This window comes from Trachurus trachurus (assembly GCF_905171665.1).
Source record: "Trachurus trachurus genome assembly, chromosome: 8".
NCBI lineage: Eukaryota > Metazoa > Chordata > Actinopteri > Carangiformes > Carangidae > Trachurus > Trachurus trachurus.
Genome location: NC_139905.1, coordinates 8,613,093 through 8,636,874, shown reverse-complemented (window position 1 = coordinate 8,636,874; position 23,782 = coordinate 8,613,093). Strand labels below are relative to the sequence as shown.

General features: G+C 40.0%; 3 protein-coding genes across 4 annotated transcripts; 1 reads left to right on the top strand and 2 right to left on the bottom strand.

Annotated features, from left to right (window-relative positions):
* Positions 1-2,054: 2,054 nt before the first annotated feature.
* mylpfa (myosin light chain, phosphorylatable, fast skeletal muscle a) lies at positions 2,055-7,364 on the bottom strand. The gene is made up of 7 exons (XM_083976564.1): positions 7,162-7,364; positions 6,236-6,334; positions 4,414-4,489; positions 4,188-4,292; positions 3,318-3,396; positions 3,155-3,203; positions 2,055-2,904 (listed from the first exon to the last, which is right to left on the bottom strand). Exons 1-7 carry the CDS (start codon positions 7,162-7,164, stop codon positions 2,803-2,805), a joined length of 513 nt encoding a protein of 170 aa, XP_083832690.1. The 5' UTR covers positions 7,165-7,364; the 3' UTR covers positions 2,055-2,802.
* A 4,325-nt stretch (positions 7,365-11,689) lies between these two features.
* Positions 11,690-15,006, bottom strand: pheta2 (PH domain containing endocytic trafficking adaptor 2). The gene is made up of 4 exons (XM_083976851.1): positions 14,785-15,006; positions 13,689-13,777; positions 13,295-13,598; positions 11,690-12,274 (listed from the first exon to the last, which is right to left on the bottom strand). The coding sequence occupies exons 2-4, from the start codon at positions 13,767-13,769 to the stop codon at positions 11,817-11,819; spliced, it is 843 nt and encodes a 280-aa protein (XP_083832977.1). The 5' UTR covers positions 13,770-13,777; positions 14,785-15,006; the 3' UTR covers positions 11,690-11,816.
* A 66-nt stretch (positions 15,007-15,072) lies between these two features.
* Positions 15,073-23,496, top strand: cd2bp2 (CD2 (cytoplasmic tail) binding protein 2). 2 transcript variants are annotated; one of them, XM_083977998.1, is made up of 7 exons: positions 15,073-15,163; positions 17,065-17,146; positions 18,349-18,478; positions 18,596-18,753; positions 19,684-20,290; positions 20,384-20,469; positions 23,241-23,496. In XM_083977998.1, exons 2-7 carry the CDS (start codon positions 17,069-17,071, stop codon positions 23,349-23,351), a joined length of 1,170 nt encoding a protein of 389 aa, XP_083834124.1. In that variant the 5' UTR covers positions 15,073-15,163; positions 17,065-17,068; the 3' UTR covers positions 23,352-23,496. The 2 variants fall into 2 exon arrangements, with proteins under 2 accessions (XP_083834124.1, XP_083834123.1); XM_083977997.1 differs by lacking the exon at positions 15,073-15,163 and adding an exon at positions 16,706-16,743.
* The last annotated feature ends 286 nt before the right edge of the window (positions 23,497-23,782 follow it).

The window sequence follows — 23,782 nt, the reverse complement described above, 5'->3', positions numbered from 1 at the left end:
CTGATGCAAACACCCACAGAAGCATTTCACATGTTACTTTTTAATTTAATTTAATTTTTTTTGTTTCTTTTTTTTTTTTGTCCTCCCCATGCCGTTAATGTCTGTTGTGTTTTTAAGTTTACATGTCAGTCTCTCTCTGGCGAAAGTGAAAATAAAAATCATAGCTAATTGAATTCATTCCTTCGGATCTACAACTGATGTATTTAATTGATGATGATGATGATAATGACATTTGTGATGAGTAATAAACCATAATATATTAAATCATCACTTGTGTGTTTTCTTGACGCACCAATCCACATTTTTCATGATAATTACCTGCAGCAGAACTTGCATGGCTCTAAAAATTAATGAAGCTGCTTTAAAATGTAATGTATATTTAACTTTGTGTTGTTTGAGAGGGGCTATACTGCTATAGCAACAACCTCAAGGTTTCAAATTGATTATTAAAAAGTAGCAGAACTATAGATAATATAAACATGTAGAGGTAAATATCAACAATATTAAAAAGAAACTAGAAAAGTGAAAAGACTTAACAAAAACAATGCTGCATCAGTTACTTGTCATTATTTTGGCACAGATTCCTATTTCGATTCGCAAATTATATATCAAAATGTGCGGTTTGATCGGGATCGGTGTGCTATTACTTTTCTCAACAGAATACGAATTATTCAGCAAAAAATTTTGCATTGAAGTCAAAGGGATGGGCGGAAAAAAAGAGTGAAAAAGAACAATCATAGGAGTTTTTCAAACGTCTACTGCTCAGGCATACTTTCACCTAGAGACTTCATTTGAACTTTAAACAGTAGACACAATTCTTGTGTATTAGTGTATGAATCCACGTTTTGATAGGTCATATAGTTTTTGATCAATCACTGATCAATGACCATGATCATTTTTGGAGAAATGTTGCGATTATAATGGGTGTGTATTGCACGGAATGTTCGTGTCAGAGTGGGTGACATCATCGGTTAGAGTGGGAGAAGTTGTCTGAAATCTTCTGAAACTTTTCTCTTTCCACGCTGCTCCTGGACACAATTTACACTCTACACACATGTTTTTTTTCCAAATTTGTAGACAAACTTGTTCTGTCTCTCACAATGTGCTCAAAATATCTGAGAGACTCACAGAATTTGAATTGTCAGCCTCTAAGTGCGGCCACATATCTCTCTTCTCCTCATTGACTCTAATACAAAGATTTTCTGAGAGAAGCAGAACGGACCCCTGTTTTAAAATCGCACGTTTCTGCAAAATATTTACTGTAGAAACACCAAAATCACACCAAAGCGTTCAGGAAGTCCTTGTGACGCTCACGGTCTGTGTTTTTTTTCTGATAGGAGCTACCGTTTTGTCAGAATAAGCCCAAATGTGAGACCAGTGCGGAGGCAGAAAATCGCTCTTTTTCCTCAACGTTTCTGTTTGCCTCAGCCTGGGGGGCCTCTATCGTCAACGGCAACTGCCTCAAGTTGCCGTGGTAACCTCTGAGCCTCAGGCCAGAGCTTGATAAGATGTTTATAAACAATCCACCTGGAGCCACACACACCAACACATACAGGTAGCTTCATGTGATTACAGTTACACACACACACACACACAGATACACACAGGTAACTTAATGTGGTTACAGCTCCTCCATATCAGTGCTCAGTGAAAGATTATCATGTGTCTGTCTGATCAGCTCTGGTCCTGGGTTTGATTCCCATTTTCTAGTTTGATTTTTGTAAGTGATATTTTTTTATTTGGTCCTCATGTGAGTATTTTATTTATTTGCACACCAGCTGTGTGTCTGTATGTGTGACTGTTCATCACAAGGCTGCTGGTTATTTTCTGCCAAATTCAGACAGTTAGGCCTATTGTTTATTTTTCACCCAGTAAAACTGAGGAGAGTCGTTTATTTACCATTAATCAAAGCAGAAGTCTCCCATATTAGGTACAGTAACTGCTGTGTGCGAATTCATGCAGTTACAGAGAAGCTCCACTAGGTGTCAGGCAGCACATGTGCGTTAATGACTTGACCCCTGTCCCGCAGAGCCACTGACTGAACAGAGACACTGTTGTACAAAAGGAAAGAGGTTTTATTCACAGTTTGTCCCTTTTTTTTATTCATTACAGAGGAAAACGGAAGGAGACAGCTTATGGTTTTGTGTTCGCAGGGGAGGCAGGAGCGGAGAGAAAGAGATCGAAGACTTGAATGTTTTCTTTCGCCCCTTTCTCTCCTCTCCTTCCGACCGATGCTTTTATTAAAAAAAAAAAAAAAAAGGGAAAAAGAAAAACTTTTCAACGGAAAATACATTTAAAAAAAGTTGCCATCTCTTTAAGGAGGCGACTTTTTTCCCCTCTCTGACCTGCAAACGCTCTCCTCTCACCTCCTCCACCCTCCCTCCCTTTCTCCTCTAGAGGACATCTTCAAAATTGGGAATGAAGTCCTTGGTGATTGTGACAGAAGGTGCAGAAGACAAAGAAGACGTTTTGTTTTGCAAAGGAAAGAAAAGATGTTGGAGAAAAGTTTTTTTTTTGATTTTTTTTTTCTTTTTTGAATGGAAATGATGTTACAGGATCATTTATTATTGGAAATCATCCTTATTCCCCATAAGCAAACATAGACATCCCCCATGGGCTCCATGCAGGCCTCTCGTGTGTCATTGTGACAAGTCTTTGGCGGGAAGCAAGTCTGAGCGGCTGCCGAGCCCATGGATGGGACACACAGAGGGTGAGACAGGGGGAAGGAAGAAGAGGAGGAAAAAGACAAAGGAAAACAGAACAAGCAACGGGGGGATAGTTGTCTTTCTTGTCTTCTCCTCTTTACTCCTCCTTCTCCTCTCCGTGTGTGATGACGTAGCAGATGTTCTTGTAGTCTACGTTGCCGGCGACATCTGGGGGGAAGGCGGACCACATGTTCTTAATCTGAAGGGAGGAGAAAGAGGAAGGGGTTGGGATAAATGTTAATGTTATTTTACAGAACAAAAATCACAGTTTGAACCTTTGTATTTGCACAATAAACTAATCCTGAAGGTTTTGGACGTATAAAATGTGAGATATAATACTATTAAAAGAACAGTAGAGTGTATCCACAACAATCAGTGATATCATTTTATCCTCATGTTTGTTGAGGACTAAAGGGCCAAACAGTCGTCTGACAGGCTGCAGACTTTACCTCCTCTGGGGTGAACCTGTCGCACTGAGTGGTCAGGAGCTCCTGGAGGCTGCAACACACAAACAAGAAGGTTTATACCTCTCCAAAAAAAAAAAATATATATATATATAATATAATAATAATATACAATATAATAATAAAAAATATATAATAATGTGCTCACAATTCCTTCTTGATGGATCCGGTACCCTCGGGGTCCAGGACCTTGAAGGCGCTAAGGATAACGTCCTCGGGATCAGCACCTGGAAGAGTATACGGTTCAAAATGAGTCTCAATCGTCCATTATGACTTCAAATCATATAAAACACTCAACATACAGAAAATAAAACCCAATCAGTGCAACATCTGGATACAACTCAGAGCTGGCCCAAGGCATAAGCGAACTAAGCACCTGCTAAGGGCCCGTGACCACGAAGGGGGGCCCCAAAAAGAGCAATTAACCCTTTAAAGCTATAGTGCGTAACTTTTGTCGACCCTAGAGAATTTCTGAGTAATTACAAAAACCCTTAATAGTTGCTGTTGCAGTTTATTTAAAACCAAAATTTAAAATCGGATAATGTCTTTACAAATGCATTGTCTATTGGTTTATTTTGTTAATTTTGGTAGGCCTGGATAACATTCACTTAATCCCAATTTGGTTCCGTTTCAGATTATAATCCATGGATGGGTTAAAACCAGGATGATGATTCGTAATGGCAGATTAGAAAAATGAAATAAATGTGAAGTAGGTGTGTAAATAATCAATAATCAGTATTATTGGTAGTAATAGAGGGCCCCAAAGTAAAATTTTGCTTAGGGCCCTGTGGAGGTTTGGGCCGGCAATGATACAACTGGATAGTAATTGTTGATGTATGTCCAATATGTTTCATATCTTGTTATTAACGACACATCATACAGTGTTGAATGATGTCATAACTAATCTTGTAACTCCTGAGTGGAGTGATGTGTAGATACGTATTTAACGCTGCGAGGGTGGGGGGGTTGGTGGTCAGTTGTCGTCGGTGTGTGTGCTGATGAGAAATGTAACACCCACCCTTCAGCTTCTCTCCGAACATGGTGAGGAAGACGGTGAAGTTGATGGGGCCGCTGGCCTCCTTGATCATGGCCTCCAGCTCCTCATTCTTCACGTTCAACTGGCCTGAACAGAGCAGACGGTGGGATTAACACAGGACAACACATGTTCACACACACACTTATAGACACACACACACACTTTTGTTGTGTCCTTAACAAGGGGATGAAGCGTAATCCGGACTCACCCATTGAGGCCAGCACGTCCCTCAGGTCGTCTTTGCTGATGATGCCGTCTCTGTTCTGGTCAATGATTGTGAAAGCCTGGAAACACAGAGAGAGAGAGAGAGAGGGGAGGAGGGGGGTTAATACAGTAAAGCAGTGGTTCTCAATGTGCGGTCCGGGGACCCCCAAGGGTCCTTGAGAGGGTTCAAGGGGGTCCCGAACTTTGAAACTTGAAATTTTACCACTTTTTTTCTAGAATTTATAAAGTTTTTTTGAGAAATTTTGACCACTCTTTTCTAGAATTGCTTTTGAGAAATTTACCACTTTTACCACTTTTGTCTAATATTGTTCTTGAGAATTTTACCACTTTTCACTGGAAATTTTTTAACCTTTTTTTTCTATCACTTTTTTTCTAGAATTTCTTTTTTAAAATATACTTTTTTCAGAATTTTTACCACTTGTAAAATGTGAAATGTTTAAATGTTTCCAGAAATTTCTCTATAATATTTCCAAAAATTTACGCCATTGGCCCTAATTTGAACATCGTACATTGACTAAAAATGTAACGTTCTTCAGTCTCAGAACAAATATTTGTGCATTTCTGGCATTTGCTTCAAAATTTTGTCTAATGGATGGGGGTCCGTGGTCTAATTTGTGTCAATTTAGGAGTCCTTGATGCAGTAAAGGACAGATGAAGAGGAAGAGGAGGGAGGAAGATGAGGGAGGAGGCCTCTTCACACTTTGAAGGACTCGTCCATCAACAGTTTGCTCATTAGAGCAGCAGCTGTCAGAGGATATTGTGTTTGGATTGGAAAAAAAAAAAGGCTGCACCCATAGAAAGTCTGACCCGACAGTCGTGGCCTTGAGGGGTTCAGGACTGGGGCGGGGGGCATTGCCTAAAGTGGCCCCCAGTTTTTTCTTACACGTTAATTTGGGAAAGTATCATTAGGGAACAGCTGTCCGATCTGCGTAAGATGACCTCTCGGACTTGGACTTGAACTCTCGTCACCTCCTCCTCCCTCTCTCCTTCACACACTCACTTCCCTTTGCTATTACACACACACACACACACACTATAACTCTCTTTTACACACACACACATATGGTTGTTATTTTTTCCATCTGGCCCCATCACCCAGACGTGCTAAGATCATCCTAATCATCGTGTCGTACATTCCCTGAGTGTCCGCTCAAGAAGCCGGTATCGTTTATCACAGCAGGAATGTTTTCCTCTATTCACAGCACAGATCCCTTGACAACGCTTTGAAAAACACAGACGCCGTCATTATCCAATCTTGTGACAGCTCGCCCCTTATTAAACCCCCATCTTCATGACCTTTTATTAGCTGTAGCACACGCCCCTTAACACCTCTTTTAAGTGGAGCCAATTTCAAATATGCAAAAAAAAAAGCTTTTAGACCCTTTTCTTTTTATCTTTTCTGCATCATAACAATGAAATATCTCTGCATCCAGCTGGAGCCTTAAGGATGAAGTCTGAGTGACAGCTGGGGAGGGTAGGGGTGGGGTGAGGTCGGGCTTCAGATGGTGTCAGAAATTTCAGAGCTCCTCCAAATGACATTCTTACGCTGCTTATTAGATTATCAGAGGAGACGACAGAAGAGGAGGTGTCGGCGGGACGGGAACGCCGAACAGCAACTGCTGCGAAAAACGATCCGGGGTTGAGCAAACTCTAAATTCAGTTCACAATGTCTAAGAGAGAGTAAAAAGAAATCATAGGGGCTCTCCTCCCTCCTCCTCCTCCTCCTCCTGCTGCTGCCTGTGTGTGTGTCGGGGGGATGGAGAGTCGAAGAAGAAGAAAAGAAAGAAGAAAAAAGAAAACCTCACCTCCTTGTACTCCTGAATCTGGCTCTGCTCAAACATGGAGAACACGTTGGAGGAGCCGCCATCTCCTGCTGCCTGCCTCCTCTTTGCCTTCTTTGGTGCCTGGACGACAAACACACACACAACAAACACACACAGGTGACTTTTTTTTGCATGTTTGTGAGTTTGTTTTTTGTTTCCAAAAGAGATTTCCCTCTATATCTTTATAAATATCTTTTATTTTAACTGTTAGATCCACAAACATTGACAAAAACCAAAGATTAGAGAAAGGTATTTGTGCATTTCTTCTTATTTCTCACCCCTCCCAACTAAACACTGCTCACAAACTTGGATGCAACCTCTCTAACTATTAATATCCTTCTATCAGTGTTGAAATGTTTTACAGAAACTGTAATACTTCCACTTCTTCCAAAAAGAGAGATTTCCCTCTATATCTTTTATTTGAACTGTCAGATCCCCAAACATTAAAAGAAAAACAAAGATTAGAGAAAAGTATCTGTGCATTTCTTCCCATTTCGCGCCTCCTTGCAACCATCCGTACCCCCCTCCCAACTACACACTCGCTCACAAACTTGGATGCAACCTCTCTAACTATTAATATGATACGACATGCATTGTGTTTATGAGCATGAGTAAACTTCTTTGCATTGCTTCCCTTCCTTCCTAACCCTGCTCTACTCTGCTCTCTGCCTGCAGCATCACATCACAATAATACACTGCCACTTCATGCATCCTTAAAAACTGCAGCCGTGAGATGATGTGCAAAAAATATGTCCAACAAAAAGTCCAAAGTGATGCTCCTATCAAATCTTATTTCTAATGTTATATCAGGCTAAAATATGAAATTAAAAGAGGGAAAAAAAGCAGATTTAATCCATGATGTGGGTTCGTTCCAGTCCAGCAGAGGTGTGCGATCACCTGGTACTCACCATCTTGAGACGGTGTGAGTGAAGGTTTGGATGATCAAGAAAGAGAAGACAGGGTGAAGCCGCGTTCTACGTCGATCCCGGGGGGCTTATATACCCCAGCACCCGCCGGTCTAACTTTAGCCTCACACTCAAGTTTGGATGGGGATAAAAACGAGAGAGAGAGAGGGAGAGAGAGAGAGAGAGAGGATGGTCAAGGATGAAAAGTGAAGGAGACAGAGTGTATCACCTTACAAGAGATCAGAAATAGACCCAGGAGTCTTGGAATTAAGTAAACCTGATATCTGAGGGACCACGCTGCAGGTTTGCAGTCCCACGTGGACTAATAAGGACATTCGGGACATGGATGCTGGTTTGGACTGCTGGACACTGTCTCTGTCCACCTCTATCACACACACACACACACACACACACACACATACACACGCCACCGCGGCCACTTTATTTTTGGTTTGTGATGTCCATTGCGATATTACAGCGCAAGATACAAGTATATTCTATATCCTGATGCAGCTTTTACCCTGTATGTGCACGGCTCGGCTTTCTGCTGCTGCTGCTGCTGCCGGCGGCGGCTAAGTCGGGACAAAGTTGAAAAGATGCTGAAGTCAAATCTGGGGTTTTCCATTAGAAGCTGAGACGAGATGAGTTTATTGGAACTGCTCCTTTAGTTTTAATTAAAATATCTTTTAACACAACAAACAACATGGAAGAAAGAAGAAAGTTTGTTTTTGTTTTGTCTTTTGGAACAATTTCACATCCTTTTATCAGTTTAAATGTTTTAGTATAAATACACAAACTGTAATACAGTACTACTGTATTGTACAGTAAATATTACTATATTAAAGAGACAAATTCATTCATGTTTATATATATATGTATATATATTTCTTCTTTTAAATGTCCTTTTCTTCATCAGTTTTGATGTTACAAATTAATTGAATTGAGTTTAATTAATAACAATGAAGTGTAAAAGTTGAATATATATATATATAATTACAGTTGTAATTCATTAAAATTGTTGTAATTTGTTCCAACAAGAAACTTTTAATAATCGGATGCAGTGAATTAACAGAAATGACCTGAATTAATTCCCCCAGTGATTAAATAAAAGTATTTCTATACCTCTAATTATTACTATCATTATCTTAATCATTATTATCAAGTCATTACAGACTGTAAAGTATAAATAAATAAATAAATAAATAAATAAATAGAGGACCTTACAAGTGAAATCCTTATACTCATATGGTATAAATAAGAAAACTATATAAATATATAGAATAAGAGTTCAGTAAGAAGATAAAACAACTTTAATTTTAAAAGATCTTTAATCAAATAAGAATATCAACACAACAATTTCAAAACAACTCATTAAAAGCAAAAGTCCTTTGGTCAAATCTTTAAATAAACCTGCAGTAAAACGTTTGTATCAGTATTTTCCTCCCGTGCATCAGTGTGTGTGAGTAGTTTTCTCTTTCTCTTCTCTCTTGGGGGGGTCAAAGGTGAACACGAGACGGCTGCCGGAGCTTGAATGAGTCTGATGATCAAAGTCTCGTCTTCTTTGACTTTTTTCCAGCGTTAAAACGTACGAATCGGGGCCAAACACGTGAACTCGCTCCTGCTTTCTCATCCCCACCACCGAGGACCAAGGTGTGTGTCTGCTGATTGGCCTCGGTCATGATGAACACTTTCCCACCTGTTTACTCCTCCTCTTCTCTCCCCCCACCTCCCTCCTCCTCCTCCCCCTTCTCCCCTCTTAAATATACAGGGATTACTTGACGGGTGATGGCAGCACCAGACATTCCCAGGGGGAATAAAAAGGGGACAGCTGACTGCGACCAAAATAGCTAAATAAACTTGAGCGTCTGCCAGCGTGCCGGCCCAGAGAGGCCCCCTCTCTCCCCCCAAGAGAGTGAAAACGCTTTCCTTCTTTTGTTTTAGTCAGGTTTTTTCTATTTTCCCAATTTACCCTCCAGATAATCTGCTTTCATTTCAACTAACAGCTCTGTTAATCTCTCTCTGTCTAGAGCGACGGACGGTGTGTTTGTGTTTCCACTCGTCTCCTCCGGCTGAGTCACGTCTCTGCTCATTACCAGGTTTCCACTGATGAGGATCAGACAGATATTTGTTTATCTTTTGCAGAGGAGGGGGGGGGGGGGGGGGGGGGGGGGGGTTCAGGACATCCAGAGCCTGTGACACTTTAGCTGTCAGTCCTGCACTTGTGTGTTCCCGTTGACCTTTCGACCTCTGGTTGGCTGCTTCATTATCACCACCTCGTTCAGGGGTGACATGTGTCTCGCTCCACATGGTTTCACTTTATGGGTTTGAATCTTCACTTTAACAACCAAACAGAACACCTTCGTTTTATAGACTTTAAAGGAGACATATTATGCCCCCTTTTCCACAAATTAAAATAGTTCCTAGGTGTCTTAAAGACATATCTGTGACACGCTTCGGTCAAAATACGCCAAGGATCAAACATCACAGCTCTTTTCATCCTCTCTAAACAGCCCTGTTCAGAACAGCTGGTTTCAGTGCCTGTCCCTTTAAATGCAAATGAGCCACTGCTTGCCCCGCCCCTTCTACCGGTACCAGGTAGGGGTGGGATTATGCAAATTTGAAAACTAATTGAATAATTGTCAAACAACCGAGGGAACAGCTCCTAAAAACCACATGGATTTCAACCTCAGGAGCCTGAAAACTACAGATTTTGAGGGCCAAAAGGCAAGACAAACACCCAAATATATGTTAAAGCGCCTTCAAAAAGTGATATTTCCATAATATGTCCACTTTAATTCTTTAATTTTCATTCATCATTCGCTCTGAGAATCTGATCCTCGGGCCGATTGATTGTCTCCTCTGGTTTCTACGCCGTCATGCATCATCACACAAGTCAAATTCCTGGACGTGTGAGAAGAGAAGAAGCTGCAGCATCTCCGACTCGTCAGCGACCTGTCAGCTGCTGCACTTTAAATCTCCTCCTGCTCTCTCTCTCTCAACATACAATGTCAGTCCAAGCATTGCTATCTTGAGGAAGCGTCTGTATACAGATGTGTGTACATTGCAGATGGCCCGCTGTCGTAACGCGAGACCCGCTGCCACGCTCCTCGGAGGCCATCTATCATTTTTTTGGATGATTGGTATGTCTGTCTGTAGGGTTAGGAATGTGGAGAAGCTCCCGGCTCGACTTATGCAGGAAGATGTCAGAGGTTGTAACGTTACACCGCGATGCGTTTCTGATCACCTGCCAACTGCAGGTTTCTTCTGTTTTGTTATTCGACTCCAGCTGAGATTGTGTTACGCCGCCGATCACCATAGGGTAAACTTTACTTTAGTTTAAATTGCAGGTCAGATGTCGGCTTTGACTATTGTTTTTCTTTTTCTCTCAATCTGATTAGATTAAAAGATGAAAAAATAAATAATTGCTTAATGCACAGCTTCATTAAAGTTAATTACACTGGTGCGTATCCACATTTCTCTCATTAAAGATGTTGCTTTTGTCTAATTAACACATTGGATTTTACAGAAAATAAAGTCAGATCGGATGTGTTAATATTACAGTGAATTAGTGAATAATTCAATCAATTTTCCATTCATCACTTCATCACACTCCATTAATCAATTCTCTGTTTCTAAATGAATGGGATGTCGAAGTTCCTGCAAACTGAGGCTGCAGCGCCTCCTGCTGTTTCAGGAGCAGAGAAGCATCAAACCTTAAAATGTTCTCAGTGTTCACCACTAATTATACTCTTTAAATGTAATTTAATTAAATGTAAAACAACCCTCACCTCTCTGTGAACATCTCTCACACACATACTCTTCTACTTTAACGGAGCAAACTTATGCATTTAATTGAGATTAATATAAAACTCTTTACATATATATAGAGAGAGAGATTTTGTTTAGTAATAGATGTAATGTTTTAAAAAAAAATCTATTTACAAGCTTTTTATATATATACGGTACAGTATAATTAAGTAGAAAAGTCTCTTATAATTTAAAACTTGATTATCTGGATGAGAACAGAAAATTGTGCTATTTTTGCATCTGTATTTTATTAAATATTGATCTATATTCAATAGAGATTATAGTGTAAACATATGAAGTTGATAGGAGATAATAATCGATCAACTATGGCTGAATGCCACTGCTTCACTCTATGACTCATGTCTCTGAGTCTTTATCGAACATGTAACCTCACTGACACTTACATCCACAGATCAGTTTTTATTTCCCATGCGATGAAAATATATATTACTCTTTGTTTAACACTGAGTCTTGGAGCCGGTTCAAGGCCGTGGTGGTGGTGGTGGTGGATGAAGTCGAGTTGCAGCGCGGCGTATGAATATTTAAAAAGCTCCGGTGTAACTGAGAACATTAATCACGTTCCAGCTCCGTTCATGTTATTTGAAACACCTCGTCAGTCAGCAGCTCACAGTGTCCGACTCCGCACACAGCAGCAGCCTCCACAGACAGGGTCCAGATGTGCAGACAGCACAGCACAGTCACCGGGGGGAAAACAACATCTGGGCTCAGAGACGTGTGTGAGGTTGATCATGTGAATCAGAGACGCAGGTGTGAGTCAAACGTCTCAAACCACTTGAAGTTCACTTCCTCTTTGACACACGAGTCAGTTCCTCTTAAAGTTTTTTTATTTGTCAGCCCAGGTTGATCAGATCTCCATCACCCTCCTCCTTCTCTTTCTCCTCTTCCTCCTTTTCCTCCTGTGCTGCTGCTGCCGCTGCCACCGCCGCCGCCTGTCGACTCCTCAGCCACTCCTCTTTCACCTTCTTCACCTCCTGGCCGTAGTAATCGTGCAGTTTGCTGAAGTCCTCCAGCGGGTCGAACCCCACCAGGGGCCACTCCCCGTACAGAGGCGCGGGGCCGTTCAGGGGCGTCACCAGGGCGTTTCTCTTGTGCCACAGTTTGGGCGACTTCTTGGCTCTGCTGGGTTTCAGGGGCGTGTGGTTCTGCTGGACGACGGTGCCAGCGCTGAAGCTGCGGCCCTCCCTCACCACCACGGCTGCAGCCGGGATGAGGAGGCTGGTGGTCGACTGTCTGAGCGCCATCGCCGCCTGCGAGGAGCCGTCGCCAGAGCCCTGCTGCTGTTTAGCTTCTGCAAGAGAGAGAAAAGAAAGAAGAAGCATAAGACACAAGATGTACAGTGGCATGCAAAAGTTTCTGTTTATGTGAACAGTTTAGATTAAATGATCTCCAAAAGGCATAAAGTTTAATATGAAACACTCTTTTGCAATATTTTAAACAATATCAGTGTATTATGTTTGTTTTCTACAGTTTTAGGGTGAAAAAGGGAAACAAAGCAGCAGCCTGCAAAAGAATGGGAAACCCAGAAGACTTGAGCTCTTAACTATGACCAAGATATCAGACAAGATACTACCGGTATTTCAGATTCAGATTCAGATTCAGATTCAGAATAGCCTACTTGCTCTTTGCATGGCACACAGGGGTAAAGTGAAAAGGAGTATATAAACTCAAGTAAAGTGCAACAGTCGAAATATAAGTTAAAAGAAAGTTAAAAACAAGTGGAATACAAGTTTAAAAGAAAAAAAGGGTTAAAATAGATATTGCACAAGTACCCTTAAAATCTACTATACCACTATCTCTCTGTCCTGTAGATGTAGCTCATGTAAGACGATAACTGTGCATTGAGAAGCTGAATTGCTGAAGGAATAAAGGACTCGACTATTCACACGCTGTGATTATTTGCCGCTTATTTGTGTTGTTGTTTTATGTCAAACTGTGTTTTTAACTTGTGCTTTTTATTCTATGCACATCTGTGAGCACGTCAAAGAAGGATTTCCACTACTTTTTGCAGGGGACAATAAAAGGTTTTTCTGATTCTGACTCTAATAGTTTTCAAGGGGGGTGCTATACTAACTATGCAGGGTGGCCAAACCTTTTCCTTGTCTGTCATTTTGAAAATGTAAAAGATGAAAAAAATGTTTAAAATGTAAGGGGAATGTGTCATCTGTAACCTTTTGAAGATCACTTCATCTTTCACTTGCTCAACTGGTCACATAAACAGAAATTTTGACCAGCGGGTGCTCCAACTTTTGCATCATGTCACTGTAAAAAAAAAAAGGTTCAGAAACAGGCGTTGAGGAGAGTCACACACCTTCGTACTGTCGGCCCAGGTCTCTGACCAGCAGGGACAGGTAGCAGTGGCTGGCGGACAGCAGCGCCTTCACCCAGCTCTCCTGGGTCTGACGGTCCACCGCTGCAAACCTGTAGGTTTTCTGCCCCGGCCCCTCGAACACCAGGGAGAAGGCAAATCTCCCGTCGGACTCTGAACGCCTCACGGAGCAGCCCTCCAGCACGACGACGCCCAGCAGGTGTCGGTCGGCCGGACGCTCCTGGTAGAAGAGCAGGTTCGCTTTGAGCACGAACCACCGGCGCTGGTAGGTGGCATTTCTCTCTTTCTGTAAAAGACAGACGGGTCATTATCATTATCTGTGACATGTGAAGATCCAGTGGTTTCATCTCGTCTGTTCCAGATGTTTCTCACTCACCTTCTTGTAGAGGTATCCCTCTTTATCCACTGGAGACGTGCAGGACAGATAATGGGTCAAAATCTTCTCATGGAGCTTCATCCCAACACCTGGAGACAAGACAAGAACATTTATTCAACATTATATGTAACATATTTTACATTTCATGGGAACTTTCATTTCATGTTCAGTGTATCAGCTGCTTCAGCCACTTCTGTTTTACCTGAGTGTTTCAGTCTCACACTGCTTTTCACTTCACTTCTGTTTTTATTTGTGTGATACGTTATTTTACATTTTTTCCTACTGGTCTTTACAGATGTTTTACAATCAAGACATCTGGACATAAGGTAGTTTATTGTTACTGTATATCTACAACAAAATTTCAATTTGGCACTTGCTAAAGAGAAGCGAGAAGATTAAAAACTATTTTTTCTTTAAAAATAGATAAAACAACAATATTAGTAAATCAATAATGAGAACAATCAAAGTGCAATGGTAAATAATTCATATTTTAGTCAATTAAAGTGCTATAAAAATGTGTTTTTCAACTGCAGAAACTTGGTGAAACTGAGCGTGTTGCATCTGACCCTTCAGATTTAACCTGTGACCCCTTTGTGGGGCCTGAACCAGAGGTTGGGAACCACTGGACCAGCACCAGTGTATATATAAAGTAATTACAACTGGCTGCACCCTGCAACAGTAAAACCCTACTAATGCACCGGTGCATCAACATCAATATCACATTTCATATCAACAATAGTCCCAGGAACAGCACTTTTTTAAAACTTTAATATGCTTTTAGTGAAGTTTGTTTACATTAATGTGTTGGTACCAAAGTGTTCAGTTCATAATAATAATTATTATTAGGAAGCTGTAAGAAGAGAATGATATTATGATATTATTATTAATACTCTGAGGCATCATCACTATGACCAAGGTTTAAAGCAGCTGTCATCACCACAGATAGATAGATAGGTAGGTAGATAGATAGATAGATAGATAGATAGATAGATAGATAGATAGATAGATAGATAGATAGATAGATAGATAGATAGATAGATAGATAGATAGATAGATAGATAGATAGATAGATAGATAGATAGATAGATAGACGTACCTCTGTGTTGAATCCTTCACATTATTTTCTTGTCGTCTCTCTCTCCTGGACTCTCGTTGTTGTGAGTTTTTTTTTCCCTCCTCTCACTCCGTCACATCGACGTCAACACAATGCTTGAACATATAGTTTCAGGTTACTACCACTGGTTGGTTCGCCCTCGGGTACGAGAGGACGAGCGTTTGAAATATAAATAACTCGACCCACTTCCTGGTAACAAAATCCTGACACATTATATTCCCCCTCTCCTCTCCTCTCCTCTCCTCTCCTCTGAGGCCCGAGCCCGGTGGTCAGACACATGCAGCCTGAACTCTCCCTCCCTGAGCCGAGCCGAGCTGCTACCTGGAAGTGAACTGTAAAAGATGTAGAAGTGGAGTTTGAGGTTTGAAGCATCGGCCCATACAGTTTCTATCTCTCTCCTCTCTCACTTCTGCTTTTCTGTGTCTCAGTCTGTGGCAGGTTTTATTTTAATCTCTGATGGTGTCTGTGATGTGAAGCAGAAGACGTCCCCTGGTAGTTGGTGGATTCTTCAGGGAGAAAGTACAAAGCTTCTTTTTCTTTTTCTTTTTAAATATAGTGAGTGTTTGTGCTTCAAAGTCTTTACACATGAAAAATGTCAGATGAGATGTGACCTTTTGAAAAAAAAAGAAAAAAAAAGTATGCCTCTCTGTTTCTAAGCTTGTTGTGTCTATTCTCGGCAGAGTCACTTATCCTTTTTATCCGAATGGACCTCAAGGAATTCTGAATCTAAAAGAGTCCAAAGTGTTAAGACTTACAAGGACTCATATACACTGTGGTGACGGTCGTGCCCTCGCCCTCCTATACTGAACATAATGTCTCCACAGAATCAGGCAAGAGGCCGACTCACACGCTCAAGTCGAGTCGTAGCTGCAGGATAAACCTCAGTGCAAAGAGTCTTTGATCATAATAAAGAAAAACAACTAACAAATCATAATGTGAGTCACAGCCCAATCACATTAAAGAGTCCTGTTACATGATTTAGGAATGAGTTGTGCATATATCATTTAAGTTCTTTTATTGTTCCTAAATGTTGAGCTGGACATTGTTATCTCAATCTGAACGTTGATATAGTTTTATTTTTGCAATTTACACTGAAAAATATCCAATGGCAGATCATTAAATTCAATGGGGTAACGACAATTGTGTTTCTAAAACACCATGAAATAAATAAAGATTCAGAGTCAAAGATTAGGCTACATGTGTTTTTTTATTTTTATTTTTATGATCAATGTTTACATCATGAAAGCAGAAAATGTTAACATTTGATAAACTGTTTCCTCCTTGAAATCTCTATTAAGAAATATTGATAGGCTACATTAGATTGACTAGATTAGGGTTACATTGTTTTCATTTTATAATCTATAAAGCATGCAATATATTACAATATTACTACTATTATTGTTATTAATATTAGTATTTGTATTGGTATTAGTATATGTTTTAGTATCAGTATTAGTAGTATTAGTTGTAGTATTAGTATTAGTGAGTATTAGTAGCCTATTAGTAGTATTACATGGTCTTATTTAGTCTCCACTCCTCCACTACATTTTTTTCATTTTATTATCTATAAAGCATGCAATATATTACAATATTACTACTATTATTGTTATTAATATTAATATTAGTATTTGTATTGGTATTAGTAGCCTATAAGTTTTAGTATTAGTATTATTAGTAGCCTATTAGTAGTATTATGGTCTATTTCGTCTCCACTCCTCTCCAGCTGTTATTAATATTAGTGTTAGTATTAATAGTATTATTAGTAGGTATTAGTATTAGTAGTATTATGGTCTGTCCCCGCTCCTCTCCAGCTGGTGGCGGTACAGCGCGTGTCGTTGTCTAGCAACCGCTTGATATTTGAAAACGCCGCGCGCGAGGAAGAAGAAAAACAAGCGAGGAAGAACCGAAAACGAACGTCGCCTGAAAAAAAATATTGAGCAGGTTTTTGTCACATTTCACTGCTAAAACATCAGTTTAGCGAACTGTTTGTGTAATTCTTTACACTGCTGTTGTGTAAAACTAAGACTTTACAACTTAACTAAATGTTCTCTCACCTGTTTCCCCATGTGGGACTCTGATAAACGTGTTGTTTTCCCCCCTGCATGCGCCGTTGGTGGCTAACAGTTTTAGCATCGATGCTAAGTTCCGTGTGTTAGCGACGTTTCTCTGAAAGTTTTACATCGTAAAGGTGTCCAACTAACGCCGCAGCTCACCTTAGACTGGATCACGGATATAAAAGAGTCGCTGTCTTGCCTCCTGCAGCGTCATGTCGAAGCGGAAAGTCACGTTTGAGGACGGGATCGGAGAGTTGGACCTGGAGGACGAGCAGCAGCCGAGCAAGAAGGTAACAACACACCGACCGTCCAGGTTATGGTTCAACACCGCTGCGCTCCTCTCAAACTACTATATCTGTAGTTTTATGATATTTTCCCACAGATTTTGTGTTTTAAATGATAAGCTGCAAACCTCATCGTGCAATATATTGAAAATACTTTTTAAAAAGAAGATTGCTTTTCTCTATTTCTGGACATAAGACTGTTTATTTATCTCAAAGATGGGACATTTGGTTGTTGCAGTAGCATTGTTGCATACAAAAAAGCAATATAGAAATATAAGATTTTGTGTTTTAAATGTTAAGATGAAAACCTCATCGTGCAATACATTGAAAATAGTTTTTAAAAGAAGATTACTGTAACTTGTTTTTTCTCTATTTCTGGTATTATCATAAGTGACATAAGACTGTTTGTTTATCCCACAGATGGGACATTTGGTTGTTACAGTGGCATTGTAGCATACAAAAAAAGCAATTATAGAAAGTTATATAAAGCGATATTATAAAACAAACATAAAAATATAGAAAAAAACAAAGACAGAGGAAGAAGGTAACAACACTGCTATGATCTCAAACTATTATATCTGTATACTAATGAGATTTTGTGTTTTAAATGTTAAGCTGCAAACCTCACCGTGCAATACATTGAAAATACTTTTTATAAGAATATTACAGTAACTTGGTTTTCTCTATAAACATCTATTTTTCTGATATTATCATAAGACATAGGACTGTTTATTAATCACACACATGGGGAATTTGGTTGTTACAGTAGCATTGTAGCATCCAAGGTAAAGAAAAAAAAAGTAGAAAAATATGCAAATGTAAAACATATAAAAAACAAAGAGAGAGATAGATATTCTGTACAGTTATGTGCCAAATTATACAGTATGTAAGTATATACAGTCAAGTCAAGCTTTATTTAGATAGCACCGTTAACCAAGGTGCTTTACAATTACAAACAAATACGATTGCAAATACATACATTAGATAAAGGCACAATAACATAGACATAAGATCTGAAACAATAAGAACTGTCATGATATTTAAAAATCAATCAATTTGGAATGATAAAAGCCAAGGAGAAGAGGTGGGTTTTTAGCAGGGATTAAAAATGTTCTAATGTTGGAGCTCTTCTAGCTTCTAGCTTCTAGGAGCTGTTACTGAAGGTCTTATGTAATATATTTAATTTCTCTCTCTTACTCCTGGTCTAGATCTGTGAGGTTGCCAGTGGACCAGGCTCCAGGTTTAAGGGGAAACACTCACTGGACAGCGATGAGGAGGACGAAGGAGAAGACACGGGCAGCAGCAAATATGATATTCTGGCCAGTGATGATGTGGATGGTACGTCCCTTATTGATCATTTGAACTTTAATTTCCATTAAAAGAGTTAAAGTTGAGTAAGATTGTAGTTCGTCTTAACAATGTTTGTCTGATATTATGGTCTGTCTCTGTTTCCAGGACAAGAGGGAGCAACAATCGACTTTGACGAGGGAGTTTCTATCACACCTTTCAACCTTGACGAGGAGATGCAGGAAGGACACTTTGACTCGGAGGGAAACTACTTCGTCAAAAAGGAGGAACAGATCAGAGACAACTGGCTGGACAACATCGACTGGGTAAGTGGCATTTTAAAGTGATATGCCAACATTTTAATTTTTTTTACGTGTCTTGCCTCACTCCCGAGTCCATGACAAGCAGATAGACACCATCCTTTCGACTGTGCGTGCAGTAACGAGGGAGAGCCGGTATCGCCCGTAATTAGCTTAGCTCAAACGCTGGAAGTGCATAGGTAGTGTTAGCCTGCCTCCACCTAAAGTCATCAGAGAAACTCTTCAGCAACTCTAAACAGAAACTGATGGGCCGATCTTCATCTCAGAGCTGACAAAACTCTCCGGTAAGGCATCTTGAGCAGTCAAATGCCGGTAACGGGGCGAGATCGGTTCAAGCAAAGACGGTTTATTTTGGTTCAAGCTAGCTACATCAAGGGTAGGTTAGCTTCCTATTTCAAAGTAGAAGCACAACTTCTATCGTCATGGTTTTCTGTATGTAAAGGACAACGAGTGTTTTATTTTGTGAAAGTAACCGGAAGTGCGTTAGTCACAACGTCTAGCTTGAGTAGCGCCGAATTCGTCCGAACAAAATTGTAAACAGCTGGTATTTAGACAAATTAACAACACACTGCTGATCTAAACGGCTACTTTCTCGCCTAAAAATGTTTGAAATGTCGATAAAGTGATATATTTACAGAGTTTAGAGCTAAAATGAAATCAGCTTCTGACTGCTGATTTCGGCTTGGGTAGGAGGCAGGCTAACACTACCCATACACTTCCAGTGTTTGAGCTAAGCTAATTACGGGCGATACGGCTCTATCTCCCTTGTTACTGCACGCACAGTCGAAAGGATGGTGTCTATCTGCTTGTCATCGACTCGGGAGTGAGGCAAGACAATGTAAAAAAAAATGTTGGCGTATCACTTTAAGTTATTTTTACTCCACGTTTGAAAACATTTAACGTAAATGTTTAATGATTTAAATGACTTCTTTCAAGGTGAGAATAAAAGAGCAGCCTTTCAAACAAAAGAAGAAAGGTCTCGGGGCCAAACGGAAGCGCAGAGTCGGCGACGAGGACGAGGCCGAGGAAGAGAAGCAGCGAGAGGAGAAGCAGGGAGACAAGCCCGAAGAGGAGGAGGAGGAGGAGGAAGAGCCCGAGCCGGCCGAGGACCCGCTGGCGTCCTTCACGCAGCACCAGCTCACAGAGGCGGTGGTCGAACTGTTGAAACCCGGGGAGACCGTCGCCGCGGGGCTCCGTCGGCTAGGCGGCCTCGGAGGACGGAAGAAGAGGAAGCTGAAGGAAGAGAGCGAAGCCACGGAGGAGACCAAGAGAGACGCGGAGAAGCTGGACAAGCTCACGGCGCTCGCCGACAGACTGGTCGGGTCCGGGATGTTCGAGATCTATCAGCAAACGTACGAGAAACTGGCCTATTTGTTGAAGAGCATGACGAGCAAGAAACCGGCCGTGGGGAAGAAATCCGGCAACGATGGCGACGAAGAGGAGGAGGAGGAGGAAGAAGACGAGCTCGACATGTTTGGAGACAAATTCGACGAGACGCATCGCAGCAGATCGAAGGATAAGGAGGAGGAGGATGACACAAGAGGTGAGAGGCGTTACTTCTACTGTGATTAGCTTCAGTATCATTTATGGTTTTGTTTTGTTTTGTTTTGTCTAATCAAAGTGTTTGTTTCCTCAGTGAGTGACGAGGTGATGTGGGAGTACAAGTGGGAGAACAAGGACAATGCAGAAATCTACGGGCCCTTCACCAGTCAGCAGATGCAGGTATCTCACATCAATTTAAACATATTGTGGGGGATAAAAATAAAAGAAAAACTGTGGTGTATCTTTCTTTTGTGGGAATAAGTTTCTTTTCTCATCAAGCAGAAACACAAAACTACACTTGACATTGAAGGTTGTTGTTTTTTTTATTAAACCGTAAAACATGAAGTGACACAAAAAACCCTTGAATAAAAAAAGTTTGGTTTTCTCTCAAGATGACAAATGAGGAAGATGAGAAATGGGGGATTGAGTCACGTAAAAAGAGAAACTGTGATTATTAACTGTTATAAATGACCAGAGCAAACTTGAAAGTGACTCACATCAGCTGTTTCTCTCTTAACGGTGTTTGCGGCCTAACACGCCGTCAACTGAGTCAGACCATTAATATTAGTCAATATGTTATGAAGACAAAAACAAAAAAAACCACAGTAGCGTGGTCGCATGCACGACTGAGCTTCAATGAGCCAAAGTGAAAACAAAGTTTATATTAATGCATGTTTACTTGTGGCTGTATAAAAACATACAAGGTCTGTCTTTTTTTGCTACATAACTATTTAAAAATATATTTTCCATAGATATAATTTTTTTTTTTTTTTAATATAAATCAGCTCCTTTCGGTAACTACTGAACCGGTCAGAGTCAAATTTGGCTTCATGTCCGAGGAGGAGGACCACTGGTTTTAAACTGGTCTCTGTCTGCTTTATTTAACCCCATAATATAGGATGATTTTTAATGATTATTGATTTCTTAAACCAACACTAAGGAACTTTTCAACCTTCATAAAATATTTTCATAACTTTTGTGATGATACATCGACTTACAACAAGTTGAATGACACCTCTGTCATGGCCTGAGGGGGTCTGTATCTCTTTCTCTGGCACTAAGCAGCTTTGAGGAGCATGGTAGGAACCCTGCTCTCACGCTAGTGTTCATGGGAAATGGAGTCTTCCTTCACTTTCACTTTTGCGAGTCACAACAAGGAGGGAACAGGCAAAACAGCACTTTAGCAATGGATTATGTTTGTGTTTTCACTTTGAAATGATCCACTGGAAACAGAAACTTAGTTTTGATGTCTTTTGTTAATTTTAATGCAGGATATTTACAGGGCTTCACGCTAGTGTTCATGGGAAATGGAGTCTTCCTTCAGGCAAAACACTACCGCTTTGGTCCACAGGCGCCGCCAAACTCAACCAAAACTGAAAGTTCTTTAGTACTGCTTTAATCTTTTTTTTTTTCCATATTGTACAAATGCAGTGCGAAGGCTCAGGCCATAAAGATTTCACAAAATGACTGACTGCATTGATATCAATATAATTGTTGAATGTTTTAAATATGAGCATTTATCATGGGCCTTTTGGTTATCTTGTAACTAAAAGCAACACTGTCTGTTTATATGTTTAAATAGATAAATGAAAACTTTGGTAACACTTTATAATAAGTACACACTATTAAGCATTAGTTAAGCATAAATAAATACTGAGTTCTTCATTTATAATGCATGAATACTTAGTATGTAGTTAAATACAGTTAGTGCTTATCAATGATGAGTAAAACTATTAACTATGTTTATAAACTACATACTAATGAGTATTCATGCGTTATAAATGATTAATTCAGTATTTCAAGCTCAACTAATGCTTAACAGTGTGTACTTATTATAAAGTGTTACTAAAACTTAAATTACACAAAAAGATATTACTGAAATACCTCACACATTAAATTGACTCCATTTCTGACGGTGCTGTTGTCGAACAGTATGGTCACATGGTGCTTCTCTTCTGACCCGGTTCTTCTCTTCCTCTGAACACATGCAGTTTAGGTTAATTGGCTTTTTGTCTCAATATGTCGACCCTGTCAGGCTGTCATAAACCGACAACCTGTTCAGGTGAACAACAACATCCCACTCAACACAGTGTGAGCTGGGATTGCCCCCCCGGCCCCTCAGTGACCCTCAAGAGGATAAACAGTGTAGCTACAGGATGGGATTTCTGTGTCTTTTGTCACATCAGGCAAACACAGGTGCATCTCAATAAATCAGAATATCATGGAAAAGTTTATTTATGTCAGTATTTCAATTCAAAAAGTTAAACTAATACATTATATAGACCCATTACACACAGAATGAAACATTTCATGTCTTTATTTATTTTATTTATTTTAATTGTAATGATTATGGCTTAGTACATTTAATCAAGTCCTAGAATTTAATATCTCAAAATGTCAATGTCAATATTACAAAAGCATTTTTATTCTATATTTTTAGACTTTATTTAATTGCACATATGAAATATAGAACATATACATTTACTTAACTCTCTTAATAGGGAGGAGGATACGGGAAAATGTGCAGGTGAGGTCGGAAACCCGAAAGGCTTATAGCATGAGCTTACCTTGACCTAACAAATAATTTAAACAAAGTAAAGAAATAATATTAACATACCTTGTGCGAGGTAGAGGAAAAAATGGAAGAAAATGGAAATGTCCCTCTATATGCACCTAATATTTGGTTGGGGCGATTTGACTTGAACTACTGGAAATCTACTTTTCCATGATATTCCAATTGATTGAGATGCACCTGTATGTCTGCCCACTTTTTAAAAATAAATATCAACTTTATGCGCATTTAATGTTTGTTTTCCTTTTGACAAACTAATTTGTGGTCAAATCCCATTATGTTAGATTACTAGATAATTTGTTTGCAGCCTGTTTGAACCTTTAACCTCAATCTGAGCAGGTGGGCTTTATAATCTTCTTACTGTGTGTGTGTTTTGCAGGGCTGGGTGGACGAAGGCTACTTCAGCACCGGCGTTTACTGCAAGAGGGTCGACCAGGAGGGATCTCAGTACTACAACTCTAAGAGACTTGACTTTGAGCTTTATACATGATTCACTATCCAGCATCAAAAACCACCTTGACCCAGAACCAGAACCAGACCCAGAAATCATCATGTTCGTTTCAGATCTTGCTGTTTTAACGGGAGGGATTTGCTTTCCTGTACATTGTTTTTAAATAAATGTCTCATGTATGTGGTGTTGCTATCAGCCATGTTCACTTTCTGACTTTCATTTTCGTTCACTTTCATTTCAAGGTTTATTATTGATTAAGTTCTGATTATTCAGCGACGTTTTTACAACCAGGAAGTCACATTCACACTGATGCTTTGATAGAGTTATCTTTAATATTACACTGGTAGTAGGGAAATGTACTTCTACCTTGTGTCAACAGGTGTGGTTAGGATCGTATATCATCACCACCACCACCACATTCATAAACACCACTGGTAGTTGTTAGTTTATAACTACTGAGCTTTACTTGA

What these genes read in the sequence shown, in the direction of transcription:
- cd2bp2 (XM_083977998.1), top strand. Translation starts at nt 17,069, where the DNA reads ATGTCGAAGCGGAAAGTCACGTTTGAGGACGGGATCGGAGAGTTGGAC. An exon ending in AGCAGCAGCCGAGCAAGAAG is followed by an intron (nt 17,147 to 18,348) that starts GTAACAACACAC and finishes CTCCTGGTCTAG; the next exon opens with ATCTGTGAGGTTGCCAGTGG. An exon ending in GGCTGGACAACATCGACTGG is followed by an intron (nt 18,754 to 19,683) that starts GTAAGTGGCATT and finishes ACTTCTTTCAAG; the next exon opens with GTGAGAATAAAAGAGCAGCC.
- mylpfa (XM_083976564.1), bottom strand. An exon ending in GGACGTGCTGGCCTCAATGG is followed by an intron (nt 4,293 to 4,413) that starts GTGAGTCCGGAT and finishes TGCTCTGTTCAG; the next exon opens with GCCAGTTGAACGTGAAGAAT. An exon ending in ACAGGTTCACCCCAGAGGAG is followed by an intron (nt 2,905 to 3,154) that starts GTAAAGTCTGCA and finishes TCCTCCCTTCAG; the next exon opens with ATTAAGAACATGTGGTCCGC.
- pheta2 (XM_083976851.1), bottom strand. Translation starts at nt 13,769, where the DNA reads ATGAAGCTCCATGAGAAGATTTTGACCCATTATCTGTCCTGCACGTCT. An exon ending in AGGGATACCTCTACAAGAAG is followed by an intron (nt 13,599 to 13,688) that starts GTGAGTGAGAAA and finishes TGTCTTTTACAG; the next exon opens with AAAGAGAGAAATGCCACCTA. An exon ending in CCTGGGCCGACAGTACGAAG is followed by an intron (nt 12,275 to 13,294) that starts GTGTGTGACTCT and finishes TCTCTCTTGCAG; the next exon opens with AAGCTAAACAGCAGCAGGGC.